This window comes from Cucurbitaria berberidis (assembly GCF_010015615.1).
Source record: "Cucurbitaria berberidis CBS 394.84 unplaced genomic scaffold K460scaffold_1, whole genome shotgun sequence".
Taxonomy (NCBI): Eukaryota; Fungi; Ascomycota; class Dothideomycetes; order Pleosporales; family Cucurbitariaceae; genus Cucurbitaria; species Cucurbitaria berberidis.
In genome coordinates this window covers 6,795,740-6,811,300 of record NW_024468935.1, presented here as the reverse complement: position 1 = coordinate 6,811,300, position 15,561 = coordinate 6,795,740, and the positions used below count along the sequence as shown (strand labels likewise).

General features: G+C 50.1%; 5 protein-coding genes across 5 annotated transcripts; 2 read left to right on the top strand and 3 right to left on the bottom strand.

Moving 5' to 3' along the window:
* Positions 1-135: 135 nt before the first annotated feature.
* On the top strand, positions 136-1,017 carry K460DRAFT_274982 (uncharacterized protein; the record flags this gene model as incomplete). Its single annotated transcript, XM_040928001.1, has 2 exons — positions 136-542; positions 618-1,017. 2 exons carry the CDS (start codon positions 136-138, stop codon positions 1,015-1,017), a joined length of 807 nt encoding a protein of 268 aa, XP_040794620.1.
* Positions 1,018-1,452: 435 nt separating this feature from the next.
* K460DRAFT_46013 (uncharacterized protein) lies at positions 1,453-2,786 on the top strand. Its single transcript, XM_040938440.1, has one exon. The coding sequence runs from the start codon at positions 1,724-1,726 to the stop codon at positions 2,438-2,440; it is 717 nt and encodes a 238-aa protein (XP_040794619.1). The 5' UTR covers positions 1,453-1,723; the 3' UTR covers positions 2,441-2,786.
* On the bottom strand, positions 2,528-3,779 carry K460DRAFT_392203 (uncharacterized protein). Its single transcript, XM_040935870.1, has 3 exons — positions 3,463-3,779; positions 3,184-3,400; positions 2,528-3,118 (listed from the first exon to the last, which is right to left on the bottom strand). The coding sequence occupies exons 1-3, from the start codon at positions 3,684-3,686 to the stop codon at positions 2,846-2,848; spliced, it is 714 nt and encodes a 237-aa protein (XP_040794618.1). The 5' UTR covers positions 3,687-3,779; the 3' UTR covers positions 2,528-2,845.
* A 254-nt stretch (positions 3,780-4,033) lies between these two features.
* On the bottom strand, positions 4,034-5,391 carry K460DRAFT_299757 (uncharacterized protein; the record flags this gene model as incomplete). Its single annotated transcript, XM_040929809.1, has 3 exons — positions 4,034-4,400; positions 4,531-4,744; positions 4,831-5,391. The coding sequence occupies 3 exons, from the start codon at positions 5,389-5,391 to the stop codon at positions 4,219-4,221; spliced, it is 957 nt and encodes a 318-aa protein (XP_040794617.1). The 3' UTR covers positions 4,034-4,218.
* Positions 5,392-6,865: 1,474 nt separating this feature from the next.
* Positions 6,866-15,073, bottom strand: K460DRAFT_351900 (polyketide synthase PksD; the record flags this gene model as incomplete). Its single annotated transcript, XM_040931596.1, has 9 exons — positions 6,866-8,044; positions 8,097-12,754; positions 12,817-13,567; positions 13,616-13,772; positions 13,823-13,913; positions 13,970-14,312; positions 14,372-14,640; positions 14,700-14,844; positions 14,903-15,073. 9 exons carry the CDS (start codon positions 15,071-15,073, stop codon positions 6,866-6,868), a joined length of 7,764 nt encoding a protein of 2,587 aa, XP_040794616.1.
* Positions 15,074-15,561: the final 488 nt, after the last annotated feature.

Here is a 15,561-nt window from a genome sequence, read left to right as displayed (position 1 = left end):
CCCGCTCGCCCAACTAGAGCTCTGTTGCAGCCAGCATCCACACAGGTGTAGCCGGCGTATGCCCACGCGTTGATCCCCACTGTTTTTACTCGCTTCCGCTGCGTCCTGTCCGCTGTCCACTCGATTCTATTAGCCATGGAGAACAATCTCAGTGCGGCACGACAAGCCAAGCGACTCCTCGACGATCGCGTCCGCCACGACTGGGAGTATCCCAATGTCCCGCCCGCATGGTCAGCCTCGGATGAAGAAGTGCGCGATGCCAGTGAATTTCGCGAACGCTACTACGGCGAGTCTGACTCGGGCGACTCGGTTGCCGACGACCAAGGAGCCACCAGTCCTTACAAGTTTGATAGCCCTGACAGCATTGGAGATGCGCTGACGCGCACGCGAGAGGCGCGCACGATGCGACGCAGAGAGCGACTAGAGAGGGAAATGGCCGAAAATGAGGGCTTACGCATCTGGGTCAAGCGGAGGGATGTGTGGACAGGCGCGGCGAGTGTGAAAAAGTACGGAACCAAACGGCAGAGGCATGCAAACAGGCCGTCCTCTGCTGCGGGAAACTCCTCTGAAGAACATGCCATTACACCTACTGGCTCCGAGTCGCAGTCTGTCGACAGCGCGACACCCGAAACCCATGACCTCGTTCCTGTCGCGCCCCGTTTCCTCGCTACAAACCCAATCCGCGCCTCGATAACTTCTAAAGCCTACTCTGATATCTTCCAGAAGATTGTCGTCTCCGCACGCACACCCTCCGTCCCCATCAACCTCGCCGACATGACCAAGGCCTTGGTACAAGGCTGGAAGGATACTGATGAATGGCCGCCTAGGGCAGGAGTCCTAGATCCTCTTGCCGGTAAGAAGCGCGGAATTACCGGAGCCGCTGTGATAGCGCATCACGGAGGCTTTATGGAAAGACATCCACACCTGGAGAAGAGCGTGGACAGCGTAAAGCGCATCTTGCATCTTAACGCGCATCACCACGATCAGGAGCACGCAGAAGTCGAGAAGGAGGGCTGAGGCAATCCGCTGCATCAGAGTAGCTTTGGTATGAACCAAGCTAATTTCATGCCCAGGCAAAGCAGCAAAACTTTTTTCGAAAGAGCCTGCACCAACCCCACCTCAGGTAGCACCGTCGAGGCTAATGTTGGCTCCCTGGATATCGCCATTTTCGCAGCAATGACTCTCTTGTGGGACTTGGAAAAAAGAATACCGCCAAGAGAGCGCGGCAATCAGAATAGGAGGAAAGCATCGGCTCAGACTATCGTAAATGGTCTAGACTACGTCCGCTCGCACCTTAACACCATGTCGGGCTATTCACACGAGAAGCATTAGTGGATTTGGGTTATGTATCCCTTCTACCCCTGCTTATCTCTCTAGTGGTGCATTATTGGAGACGAGGCAGGGAATATGTTAGACGAAGCCGAACAAGCGGCAAGGTTAAGCCAGCAACCAGCCAACCAGCCTCGCGCGAACGATGGGCCAGTGTAGCTTACTAGAAACTATTCAGAGCACTGGAATTGGCTACGACGTTAAGATTGAGATGAGGCGTGCCAACATGTTATCTGACTATGGAAGCTAGCCCGGCGTTCGCCGTTCCAAAGTCAGCACTAGATTCTCTAGACTACAGATGACAAATCATACAGTACCAAGATCTCTGATTTTTTATCTTTTGTTGCCTTTCCCATCGGTACTGCAGAACTAGTACGAGTATCTACCTTCCAGAATGCATCTCCAACTCTGTCCCCTACAACTTGAAGATTTTGACGAGCTCGTATCTCACGCTGCTTCCTACCCACCAGGCGATGACCTCGTCGGGCCCCCGACCCCAATCTGCTGTTTGGTAAAGACAAGAGAAGAAGCAGAAGCCCGTTTGACATTCCACTTCAACAAACAACGAAGCCGCTTCACCGGCGATCCCACAGTCCGGTATATGAAAGTCGTCGAAACCACGAATGAGAAATCATCCATCATCAGCATAGCTCGCTGGCACTTCTACCCCAACGGTTACAACTTCGACACCCAGATCCATTGGGAAACGCACAATCATATCCCAGGACAACGCATTCCCCAGGGCTTCAACATCCCGCTGCATAATCACATTCTCACCACCCGCGACGGAGCCCGCAGCTCATGGATCCCAGCAAACGCGCCGTGCTGGATCTTAATGCACATGGTGACGCAGCCGTCGCATCGCGGCAAAGGCGCAGCGGGCATGCTGATCAAGTGGGGCATGGAGCAGGCTGAACGGGATGGGGTGCCGGCGTATCTTGAAGCTGGTGTCATGGGCATGCCGGTTTATAAGCGCTATGGCTTTGTGCAGATGGGGGATGTGCTGGAGGTGGAATTGAACGAGTTGGGGCTTGATATGGTCTTTCGGATTTGTCTGATGGCGTATTTCCCCGCGCGGTGGAAGGGTGGAGGGGATGCACGGGTTGGATAGGAATGAAATTCTAGATTTGAAAAGCGCATACGATCCAGAATACCTGTTGAGCTAATAATAGTGTGTAGAGGTGTAGTTTAAGTGCGGAGATGCTTAACCACCTATGATGATTGTATTTCCCGTCGAGGCTTCGATCCGACTGTTTCGTAAGATCTTCCTCGTACGAGCGCTCTTTGTACGAGCCAAGATCGGACCCATCTCTTTGCCATGATGGGTGAAGGATTCAGGATATTTTTAGCCTCTATAGGCCTCCCCGGTTCTCACACCTTCTTGTGGAGATGTAGACTTACAGGCGTATTTGGGTATTCCTAGGTAAGCTCTCGGGTAGACCTCAGAAAGATGACTCTTTCCGTGAAGTCATTCATTATGTCTGATATCCTAGTACATGTAGTGTTTTTGTAGGATTTATCGAGATTCTCGTAGCTCTTTTGCTCGATTGACAAGAGTCAAATTGTCCGCCGTGTCTTGTCCACCAATAACTTCTGCACCATGGACCGCCATATCGACCAAGATAGAGGCTAGATCATGCACCAAGATGGTTCTTGTTTGACCGGTAAACCCTAGCAAATAGCTCTTAACATCTCCTTTACCTAGCACGAACCCTGGGCGGGCAATCAGCATCTCGAAAGAGTCCGTCTTCGAGTTGGCAATATCGAGCAGGCTGAGCTCAGCTTCACCCTGTCATCATGATCTTAGTATCGATTCAATCTCTTAAAGTGGCGGAATACCCAAAGAGCACTTACCTTTACGAGGCGGGAGTCACGCATTGTCCATAGTTGTTTCTGCTGGTCGCGTTCAGCAAGCGCTCCACTTGTATAGACGAAGCGAAAGCGGTGTTCAGGTCCCAAATTCGACGCCAACGTCTCTGCGAACTTTCGCGCGGCCGTCACTGGATATACCACGTTTGCCTTGTGCAGTGTCTCGTAGTTGGAGAATCTATTAGCTAAGCCCCCGATGGCCCTGGTAAATAGTACGCCAGTAAGCAATCGAACAGCAGCACCAGCGGAGTATGGAGGTCTGACCAGATGCATCCCACTGCGCCTTGCATCCGTGCTATCGCATCAGATGGGTAGTGCTCAAAGTCTTCTAGCAAAATGCTTTCCCATTTTGCGTGGTTGACGACGCGGGGATCGAGAACGGGTCTACGAGAGAGGGATACGACGCTGGTTACTGAAGGATGTTGTAGGGCGGCGTAGAGGACTTCACTACCAACAAAGCCGGTAGCTCCAGCGACTATCAGCTTCATGATTGTAATGCTTCCGCAGTCGGCCCAACTTCAAATGACCATAAGATTGCTCAGGTTGGTAGATGGTAAGCTGACAATTCAAATACACGGTGGCTTCAACATCAGGTTGGATCCCTCTAGCGCCCCTGCTAGCCTGGTACCATAAGCAGCTTAAATCAACCATGTCGCTCTGTACAAATCGCGTTACTTATATTGCACGCTTGCAATATGTGCCCTCACTCTCCTTTTGCATTTCACATCCAGAAGCGGCGGCAACGAATATACTCTAGATGTGCATGTGACTCAACGCAGTCAGTTCACGGATCAACAGATCGAGTTGCATCTAATGTGCCTTCGTTCTCAAAATCCTCGCACAGATTCGTCTGCATTCTTGACTATGCTAAACTAATAACAGGAACACGTGTAGAAGACCCTGAATGGAAGAGCATGAATAATTTCTTTCACAGTTGCATGATGCGAACACTTTTTTTATAGCACCAACCCCCTCCAGCGCGCTGGAAATGTAACACCGATAATATTGACGCTGGCTCATTCAAGGACCCCCAGCTCGGCCAGAGTCATCCCAGTACGCATCTCCCTGTGCACGGCAAGTCCCGATGACACAGTACATACCACCGCCACGATTAGCTTTGTTAGGAGACTTCATGACGAAAGGATCCGAGAACCTTGTGGGGGACCCACTACAGGTGTTCTCTACCCAGTTGCGGACCGTGTCTGTCATATTCTTTAGCAGTAACTCAAATTAAGTGGTTGAAATATAGACACTCAAGAGGTTGAAAGGGAATGCGGAGCCTCTCGCTTTATCTATGAATGAGTCTAGGTTTAGGAGACGGAGGAGACTTACAAGCCGTGTGGGCAGTGTTGTACCAAATGCAGACATTGTCTCCCCGGGCACCATAGCACGTGTACTGATTCCCAGTCGACCAACTCTTTTGCACTTCAAAACCAGCCGAAATCCAGCTATCGGCGCTTATTCCTGAAGTGAAGCCTATCGTGTAAGATTTGGAGATTTCGTGGCCCGCAGAGCAGGAAGGAGCGGCACCACAATTAATAACTTCCTACGGGCAGGACAAATAACGCTTAGCTTGGTAATTCACAGATATTTCATTTGAAGGGTTGTATGCTAGTTAGAACGATTGCTTACCGAGAGTTGCTTATGGTAGTAGTTCTGGTGCGGGTTACCGTCGCCCACTTTGACAGTCCCATGTTCGTCATGGCATTGCTGGCGTCCGCGGATCCTGAAAGTTTGGACCGGCGTGGTGCGTTGCTCAACAGGCGTGGGGGAATTCGTGGTATCAACGTTTCTCGACTTCAGCGCAAGGAACGAATCCTTTGCATCTTCATCAGAGAAACAGTCCGCGGACAGAGCTGCACCTGCCGGGACGTCCAACTTGAGATTGGAGCATTCTACGACTGCAACAATGCCACTGTACACTCGAGTGCAGCTCACGCCGCCTTGAAGCTTGCTGGTGACTTCGAAGGTGTTACCGCCGACGGTGAAAGTCCCAGCGCCGTGCTCGTCGACGTGAGAGAAGTCAAGAGATCCGATTGAGTTGCCGCAACTTTCTGCAAGGACTGCGTAGTCTTTGGCGGAGTGGATGGTCAGCGAAGTGCTACCAGAGGATTTCTCGTGGCGCCAGACAACAGAAACATCTGCTGCCATGGCCGAGGCCAAGGCCACAAGGGCAAAGATGGCGGGGCGCATGATGGCTTGACTAAAAGAAAAATGATGGCTTAGTTCGATAGCTGTCCGAAGAAGGCTTGCGAAGGAAGCTGTGGTGTTCTCTTTTCGATGCGATTGAGCAAGGTCTTTATACCCCAGGAGCTCGAGTTCCATGTCATAGACGTATGTCGCTCCTATGTCATGTTTTCTGCCGTCTGCTCAGCATAGCCTCTGCACATGCTCTCTAGCAGCCGTAAAAACCCTGAAGGATCTCGTTGTTAGTGAGTGACATCCTTAGTGTGGATTGCCTAAGATGACCCCCATCAATACCAAATTTCTCCTAAGCCCAATCCTCCTAAAGATCGAACTCCTTCTTGGGTTGCCTTGCGATGTCATTGTATAGAATCAAGCCCATTGGTAGAGAATGCTCCTGGCGCTTGCAACCTACCTGCAGCATAGTTTCCGTACTACACACGATAGTCTCCGATCGGCCAATTGGCGAAGTGCACATGACGTAAAGCGATCCTTACAGTCAACAGCACGGCTATGAATCTCAAACAGTGGCGGCTCGGATACGATCGTGTTCAGTAGACAGAGGAGGCTGTGCCAATGTACCACGAGCTGTGTTCAGAACTGTAACCTATTGTGGCTGGCTGTTTAAGAAGCCAAGTCGGAACAAACGGCGCGAGGCATCCTGTGGGGGCGGGCTTCCCATCCCCGAATATACCTATCAGCAGCCCATTAGCCTTAGAACTAGAGCATTCCTATCTGTAATTACTACAACCTTATGATGCAACAGGATCCTTTATGACCCGGATTATTGTGCTGATCTTTCTAGATTTAGTATGGCATGCCGCAGCTTTCTTCTCCACAATTGGACATCTTGCACACGGTCTACGCAGTCAAGGTCTTTTTATAGAATGCTAAATCAGGCTTAACATGCATCCAATTGGATTTGTGCTAGGTGGTCATATTTGAAGGAGTAACCAACCTTTCAAGTCAGTAAGTTTGAGCTTAGACATAATTATATTACCTACACAATATTCTGCTCCACAGACAGTAGGGACGTTCTACTAAAAAGGAAGGGCATCTTAAAGTATGCATCCGCGACTGGTTACTGGTTGAAATGAGCAAGGGATAATTGGAGGGTGAGGTTGTTGAATTATTTATTGGATATTGGTGGTGTTGTATTTGCGGTTTGAATAGATGATATTAGAGAAAAGGAATTGGGCATAGGTTGTAGACATTTTCGCTCAACTGCGCTCTAGCAACAGAAGAATTCTGCATCTTTACGATTGTACTAGCTAAGGGCTCAATCTTTGATTTCTACGCGTACGACTTGTGCGGAGTTGGCCTCGCTACCATAACCATCTTTCGAACAACGCAGAGAAGCATAGATAATGTGATGGTCTCGAGAATCTTGAAAGCTTCTTTACGGCTCTTATTTGTTTCCTTTGATCATTGGTCAGATCACAGTTACATTACATTTACCCTGCCCCGCCCCCGGGGCCGGTAATCAGGCTGCTGCCTTTACAGCTACTCTCTTCACCTGACTAGTCTTAGTCACCAGCTGCGCAATCGCTAACACGGATTTACCACTCATCAACTCAAAAACAGGTACGTCTGCTGCAAACTCTTTGGTGATCCAGTTGCGAAGCTCTACCGCAACAAGGGAGTCCACTCCGTACAAGAGTAGAGACTTATCCACGTCTACATCTTCAGCCTGAATAGATAGCGCACGCGCTAGCTTCCTCACCAGCGATTCAACGACGATGTCGTTCATCTCTTCTATGCTCTCCGCTTGCCGAAACAGAGCTGCTGAGTTCACACTGTTTGCCGGCCCAGAGCTACTTGATCCAGCTCCGGCTTGATTGAAGTAGGCAAAGAGTGATCGATGCATATGCTCGAGGGGCAAATCACTGCCATCATGAACAAGATCAACCGGCGTGACAATGCCCATTGTAACTTGGCTTTCCGATGTGGAAGTACGCGAGTGGTAACCGGGGTCGCAACGAATATCCATGAGCGTGAGAAATTCCTCCTCCTCGATTGGGGCTAGACCTTGGTATTTCTCAAAACTCCTCTTCAAGCCTTCGTGCTCGGCAACCACACCAACACTGCGCATGGGTCCGAGATCGATAGAGACTGCCTTCTGGCCATGACACACACGGAATCGAGACAACGCGTCTTGAAATGTGCACCCTGCCGCGTAGTTGGATTGGCCGGCGTTTCCGATGACTCCGGATGCAGAAGAGAGTAGGATGAAGAAATCGAGGTCTTTGGGGAGTAGACTGTGGAGGTTCCATGACGACTGAACCTTGGAGCGGATGGTGGCGTCCCATTGCGCACGCGTCATGTTGTCGAAGACCGAATCCTGAAGGACCATGGTCGCATTGATGCACCCGCGGATCGGACTCATAACATGTGCATAGTCTTCAAGTACTTTCTGAACAGAACCTGCCGCGGCTAAGTCACACTTGGGCGTCACTATCTGTACGCCCAACTTGGTAAGTTCGTTGACAACCTGGATGGCTGCTTCGGATGCGGCACCGGACCTTGAGGGGACTATCATCTGCTTTGCACCTTTCGAAGCCATCCAACGGAGGATAGAGCGTCCAACCCCTCCTAGACCTGCAGCGATGAGATATGTAGCGTTATCATCAAAACGCCAGGTTCTGCGATGAATGAGTTGTTTCTACCATATGTTAGTTGAACAGATCCATATGGTTAAAGCCATGGGCACATACTTGAACTTTGGCAGAGTGTTCGACCTGAATGACAACTCGTCCCGTGCTCTTTCCGCTTTGTAGGTATCTAAATGCGTGCTCGATATCTGACACAGAGTAGGTATGCCATGGCCTCGGACAATGCATGGTACCATCCCGAACGAGACCCATGGTCGTGAAAAACACACTTCTCGCCAAATCCTTCCGATGAAAGTCGAGGTGGCGAAGATCAACCGCAGAGAATGACCTATTGTTAGCGAAACTAGCCATTGGTAAAGGCGTGTTTGCATGGATGTCAGCCTTTCCTATCTCGATGAATCTGCCGTATGGAGCCACGCACTCCCACGATGCCCTCAGCCCCTCGCCCACCAGTGAGTTCAGCACAACATCCACTCCGTAGCCATCAGTCATGCGCATAACACCTTGGACGAAGCTGAGATCTCTAGAGTAGAAGATATTGGACGCGGGTATTCCATAATCATCGATAAGCAACTGCTTCTTGTGATCGTATCCCACAGTTGCGAAGACCTCAGCGCCGATCATCTGGGCGACCTGGATAGCGACCTGTCCCGTTGCCCCCGACGCCGCATGGATGAGGATCTTCTCCCCTTTTTTCAGGCGGGCCACATCAACGAGAGAGTACCAAGCGGTCATTACTGGGTTGATAACCCCACATGCCTCCTCAACGGAAAGAGTTTCGGGGATCTTGAAGGCATCCAACTCATCGCAATGCACATATGTCCGCATGCAACCGAATGATGAGGTACAGACGCGGTCGCCTGGACGCAGCTGGTTGCATTGGGAACCAACTCTTTTCACTATTCCAGCGCAATCCGTGCCAAATTCGTTTTCGTCCAGCCGGCCTAAAGCACTGAACACGTCGCGGAAGCCAATTGCCCAAGCCTGGTTCTCAATCTCTATTTCTGTCGGGCCTAGGCTGGCGCGGTACTCGTCTTCAATGAAACGCAATGTGTCGAGAGAACCGCGCGTTCCGACCTGTAGTTTGACGGGTGGACCGGGGAGCCAGGCTTCGTGCTTCGTCTGTGGATGGATGGACGAATCTAAGTCCTTGTTAAGGTCGACTTCTAGCACGAGGCGGCCAATCAGGACTTTCCCATCCCGAACAATATACTCAAAATCTGGCGATACTGCCTCGAATGCTAAGTGAAAGACCTGAGCGATGTGTTGTAAGTAGCTTGGCATATCGGACGTGCCATCCTCAAGAGAAAGAGAGACAATTCTCTTGCCGCTATTCTCCGATCGTATCACGCGTAGTAGCCCATCCTTGAGACCAGTGTAAGGAAAGGATTGGAGTGAAACACTCGCTGCAGTGACCCAGAGTAGCTCCTTAGATTGCTGCACCCAATTCTGTATCAGCTCGAAGGTGTCATCTGATGGCTCAGCTAATATCGATCCTCTCATATCGGCAAGGAATAGTATCTTATCGGTCAGACACACTTCAGCATCGGCAATCTGGGAGAGCGAAAAGATAGTGGGGCGATAGGCTGATGAGTCGAAAACTCCGCGCATAAGGTCCGATGCTAGGCTCTTCTGGTCCTCATCTTGATCATCGATAACGACCAAGATCCTTGATATCTCAGCCACTATATGCGGGGGGTCGTCCGCTGATGAGACGATGATACTGACATCGTGCGCCCTCTCGTCCTCGTAATCTCTGATCACCAAGTCGTTGCCAGAAAACCCATTTTCCCGGAGTAGAACATCCCACTCAGACTCAGTGATTGTTGGACCCCACGCGCGAGTCTCCTCTTCGCCACACCACCAGCCGGGCAGGATGCCAAACGCAAAACTCATGGCGAAACATTCCGGAGCTGTGACCTCCAGGAAGATCAGCTGGCCGCCGGGTTTTAGTGCCCGCCGAAGGTTGCGTAGAGTGACAGAGAGATTCTTGGTAGCATGTAGCACGCTGCCTGCTAAAATAATGTCGCAGGAACCGGGCTCGATACTTGCAGTGATATCATGCTCAAGGTCGAGCGTTTTGAAGCTCATACGTGTACGGTAATCCGCGAACCGCTCACGCGCCCCTTCGAAGTAAGCTGGAGAGATATCGGTGTAGACATATTCACTGAATGCGGTGCCTCCAATGCGCTGTTCAATTCGACGTAGCATTGCCAGAACTTGATTCGTCATACCGCCTGTACCCGCGCCCACCTCGAGAACTCTTTGATCGGGATTTTGATGGGTAGCCAGTTCAAGGTACGAAAATAATTTGTCGTTGCATGTGCGTTTGAAGAATTCGTCATACAAATCCTGGGCCAATGGTGTCGAGAACAGAAGGTCAAGAGCGTCGGTTTTTCCCCGTATGGTGGAAGTGAGGTCCTGCAGGACGTCGATGACAATCCTCCAGGACGGCCTGACTGCACGAAGGTTCTTGACCTTCAGGTCGAGACATTCGTCGCTCAGTTCATTCGTAGACTGGCCTGGCTTTTCGCAAAGCTGTCTCTCGATCCAAGCAACAAAACGCTTGAGATGTTCCGGTGTTTCAGGCCTGATTGCGTCTTGCAGCTGAGTTAAATCGCGCTCGAGACGTGCACGGAGAGCATCGTCCAACGAAATGCAATAGTCGATCGCCCAAGTTTCATCTTCAGTGAACTTGCTAACTCCACAGTAGTCAGAAAGTTGCTGAGTGGTGAGTAGAGACAGCTGTGGTTTCCAATCGATACTGTGGAGTAGTCGTTTCGGGTCATCGCCCATCGACACCTTGTTGGCAACGGCTGACATGCCAACGTGTTTTGCATGGCAAAGCAGTGATCCATCATCGGCCAGAGCCGTAATAGAACAATCGATGCCAGTTGACGATATATTCAGCCTAGACTGAGTCTTTATACGTACCGAGCCAGTTTGCGGATGCTGCCACCCTGTTGCAGATACCCAAGTGTCGTGCATCTGATGTGGAATGAATGTGGACATGGTCTTCGCCATGCCCCCCGAAGGTGCCGTAGAGCATACTTGTAAGCAATTATCGAGCACGGTAGGGTGGACTACGCCCTCATAAGATTCTGGGGAATTGTCAACGCGCGCTATACAAAGCTCATGTCCATCCCAAAAAATGTCTTCTGCAAGAGCGAATGCATCACCATATGAGAGGCCTTGCTTGTTGAGCCATTCGTAATAGTGTTGTTTAGTGACTGGTTCTTTGCATGAGAGCGTTGCGTGTTCGTAGCTCTTGGAGAATGCTTCCTGGGCTGCTCGTGCTTCGAATCCTCCGTCAACTTCAGTGGTGGTATCCTCTTTGACTTGGACATGTATAACGGTCTTGAAACATTCGGTCCAATTTCCATCGATGGCAGAAGAGAAAATCACAACCTCAAACCGCAAGGATGTCCTATCATAAGCATGCTGAATGGCACGCAATTGCGTTATAACCTCGGTCTTTTTCTCTGGTTGGACAAATATGGGACTCGTAAACGTGGCCTCCTTTACAAGGTATCCCGATATTTTTTGTTGCACTTGAACTGTCTGTTTAACAGCTTCGAGGGCCATGACGATTGATCCGGCTGCGGGGAAAATGATAGTCCCGTCCACAACATGGTCTGCAATCCACGGTGTCTCTTCAATGCTGAGCATCTTACGCCACCTTGGTTCTAGTGGGTTCCAGTCCGTCGCACGTATTCCAAGCACGCTCCTTGGAGCGGCTCCACGCAGGCGCCAGTCGCGGCTCAATCGGCTTTCATACCAATATTGCTGAGAACGATCAAATGGGTATTGGGGTGTGTCTGCCAGTATCGAAGAAGCACCCATGCTAGCAACTTGCTGATTCACCGCTGTGATGGAGATCGGGTGGCCACGAGTGAAAAGGTGACCAGCTAATTCCATTGTGGTTTTCAGGGGCGACCGGAGTTTTGACAGAATCGAAGCATATTTGGATTCCTTCTTGTTTGGAATCTGACTTAACGTATCGAGTATGGGTCGACGTAGTGCCCCATATGGGCCAATCTCAATGTAGTCGGATATTGCTTTGATCCCGTCCAATTTGGGTGCAGCTTGCGTGAGGTATTGCACGGCGTCGACGAAGCGCACAGGTGAGGTCAGATTATCGACCCAATACTGGCCCACTGATAGTTCGGTCGCGGTAATCTTTTGCCCAGTGACCGAAGACACCATCAACGTCGTGTTACTGTCCAGTTCCGGATCCTGGAGGTCATTTAGGCAGAACAGATACTCCGAGGCTATTTGTCGCATGACCGAAGTGTGGTAGGCTATCCCCGTCTTTATCTTCTGAGAGAATACCCCATCATCGTCCAAATGACCTTTTAGCACATCGATGTCTATTTCAAGCCCAGCAAGAGTGATATTCGAAGGGCTGTTGACACAGGCAACATGGACATCTGCACCCGGAAGGACCTTGTCCACGTAAGCACGAAAGCCTCCCTCCTGAAGGTTTACGGACATCATCGCTCCAGAGTTGGTTGAAGCATCTAACTGTTTAGCTAACTGTCCGCTCAGTCTACCTCTGTGATATGCAACCTTGCAGGCGGACTCGAGTGATAGAGCCCCAAGTGCATACGCCGCCGCAATCTCCCCGGAAGAGTGGCCGACGACGGCTACTGGGGCAACATTGAAGCTCTTTAGTAACTCGAAAAGAGCTATTTGAAGAGCAGTACAAAGAGGCTGGCTGAATTGTGGCAGGTTGATGCCTTCGCCACTTTCGATCTTGTCTGTGTGTTTAGGTTAGCCATACCCGGGTATTGGAGGATGTCAAGTAGGAATCTCTACATACCGAATAAAGACCATCCAGCTCCTAGAGCTTGGAAAACCTTGTTCGCATCTATCAGGGCGGACTTGAACACAGGATACTGGATCAGTTCCAATCCCATCTTGGCATATTGAGCACCTTGGCCCGTGAACACGAAGCAAAGCTGTGTTTCAATAGATGAACGCACGCAAGCTGATTTTGGCAAACCAATAGCCTCAGAAGTCAAGTTCGCGTCGCCTACAGTAAATGATCTCATGATCATCATACTTCGGCGTGTAGCAAGGGTATAAGCTAGCTTTTGCAGCCTACTTGGCGACCCCAATATGCTATCATCGTGATACCTGCTGTATTGTTGAAGAACGCGCTTCAAAGCTGCTTCATCTCGCGCAGAATAAACGAGAAGCTGGTACTTGCAAAGTTCTGTTGACGAGTCCGATGAAGTGACGCCGTTGGTTGACGGGCTTGAACTAATGTCGTTCTCTGGAGTCGCTGTCCGGTTGAGATCTGAGACTTTGGGAGCTTCGTCTCGTAGCGGCCCGTCTATTTCTATATCATGGGCTTTTGTCAGCCTGCCATTAACATGCCCATTGGTAGCTACCGGACATGTGATTACAGACGAGCCGAATGCATGAAGACCGGTATGGAGACTCAGGGCTTCTAATGTATGATAGGCATCATCCATGATAGCGTGAGCATTCGATCCGCCAAATCCAAAAGAATTGACAGATACTCGGCGCAAGCCTCCGTCCGGCCACGAGATGCAAGATGATGGGACCTATAAACTGTCAGAAATAACATTTCCACCTATAACAGATACTCGTACTTGTATGTTACTCCGCTTGGCGTTGATCTTCGCATTCAATTTCTCGAACAACGCGTTTGGTGGAATAACCCCCTTTTCAAGGATTAGGATGCATTTGAGTATTCCAGCCAAACCACTACCACCTTCAAGGTGTCCCACGTTGGACTTGACAGAACCACTTTTGGCACAATCAGCAAGCGACGCATGAGGTATGATGTAGTGACTTACACATAGAGAGGCGCTTTGATAGATCTGACGCGCCTGAACACAGCACCAAGGGCCTTCATTTCAGTCGAGTCTCCGATCTGTGTCCCGGTTCCTAGTATCTCAGTCAGAGAGTCGACGTAAAGCATTGATTGAGGAAACTTCACTAACCGTGGGCCTCTACGTAGCGTGTTGATTCGAAACCAAGGTTGCAATTTCTGTACACTTGGCGTATGAGACTCTCTTGAGAAGTAGAACTTGGTTGGGTGATCCCCGGTGTACGGCCATCTTGGTTCGAGCCAGTCCCCCGGATAACAGCACGTATGTTATCCCCATCTCTGATTGCAGTGTGTAGTGTCTTGAGGACCAGTACTATTACACCTTCCCCCCTGCTATACCCGTTTGCACGATCGTCAAAGCTGTAGCAGATGCCATCTGGTGAAAGCATGTTCATGTTGGACAGATACAAAGAAAGCTCAGGGCTTAGCATCAGATTAGACCCTGTGGCAAGAGCCTGATGAACAAATTAGTCTATGATCCTAATGGTATTCCAGTTTCTGATCATATCCTCACCATAGAACTCTGCCCAGATCGGAGTGACTGGCAAGCCAAATCTACGGCTATCATACTCGAGGAACAAGCCGTGTTCAGTTGCATACTAGGACCTTTTAGGTCAAAATACCAACTCAACCTATTGGCTAGGATAGAAACAGAGGCACCAGTCGCAGTGTTTGTTGGCGCTTCATCTGGGTCTTTAGAAATTGTCCTATGATAGTCGCTCTCCATTGACCCTGAGAATACGCCTGTGTCAGTACCTGCGATGTCTTCGACGGGGATACCGGCTATGTCCTATTAGCCATTGCAAAGATACCTATTATAGTCATGTTGATTTATAGCATACCGTTTTCCAGGGCGTGATATGATGTTTCCAGCAATATTCGCTGCTGTGGGTCCATAGAAGCAGCCTCCCTCGAGGATATTGAAAAGAATGGGGCGTCAAACACGGTAATATCTTGACTGAGGAAGTGCGCTCCCCTCGACGGTAACTGTTCATTAGATTACAACCAACCCTTTCGCACATTTAACAAGACAATGGAGAAATACCGTATTTGGGGTAGCATCATGGGGTCGAATGAATGCATCGATATTCACTCTCGATTCTGGCCATGCCGTCATTACACTTTTACTTTGCTCCAATACGTCCCAGAAGCTGGATTCATCTTCCACCCCCTGTGGCAGTCTGAATGCGAGTCCGACGATAGCTATTGGCTCCATGGTGGTTGATTTGTGGGTAAAAGATGTGGAATCAAAGGCGTATAATGTTGTGACGTTGGGAGCCTGTGCCGAACATACGTATAAAAGTGTCCTACCAATTGAGCAGAGAACGACGCGGCTGTTACTTTCAGCCTGACATGAACGTGACTAGAATAGCCAATAAGGCGAAACAATGCCCAAATGATGATAGACACAAGGCGTTCTCCGCTCTCGTCGAATCTCTATTCAATCTGGTGTGTGGCTTAGATAGTCTCAGTTCAGCTAGTGCGACACAACATGCACAACTTGCCTTCTTTGAGGTCATGGGCCGAAACAGCTACATGCCCCCCGGTATCTGCAGGTATGTGGCCAGTAGCCCCCATCTCTGCTTGCGTACCCCGCGGGAGATTGTCATGGGAATCTGCCAACCTCAAGAGGTGTCACACATATGCATGAAAGTCTCCCTCCCGGGCGGTGCCGAGACATTCAAATGCACCTCGTTATCTGAG

Excerpts from the sequence above, each read along its gene's own strand:
- K460DRAFT_46013 (XM_040938440.1), top strand. The coding sequence starts at position 1,724 with ATGCATCTCCAACTCTGTCCCCTACAACTTGAAGATTTTGACGAGCTC.
- K460DRAFT_392203 (XM_040935870.1), bottom strand. The coding sequence starts at position 3,686 with ATGAAGCTGATAGTCGCTGGAGCTACCGGCTTTGTTGGTAGTGAAGTC. Across the intron at positions 3,401-3,462 it reads GGCGCAGTGGGATGCATCTG|GGCCATCGGGGGCTTAGCTA; the intron begins GTCAGACCTCCA and ends ACTATTTACCAG. Across the intron at positions 3,119-3,183 it reads GTGACTCCCGCCTCGTAAAG|GGTGAAGCTGAGCTCAGCCT; the intron begins GTAAGTGCTCTT and ends TCATGATGACAG.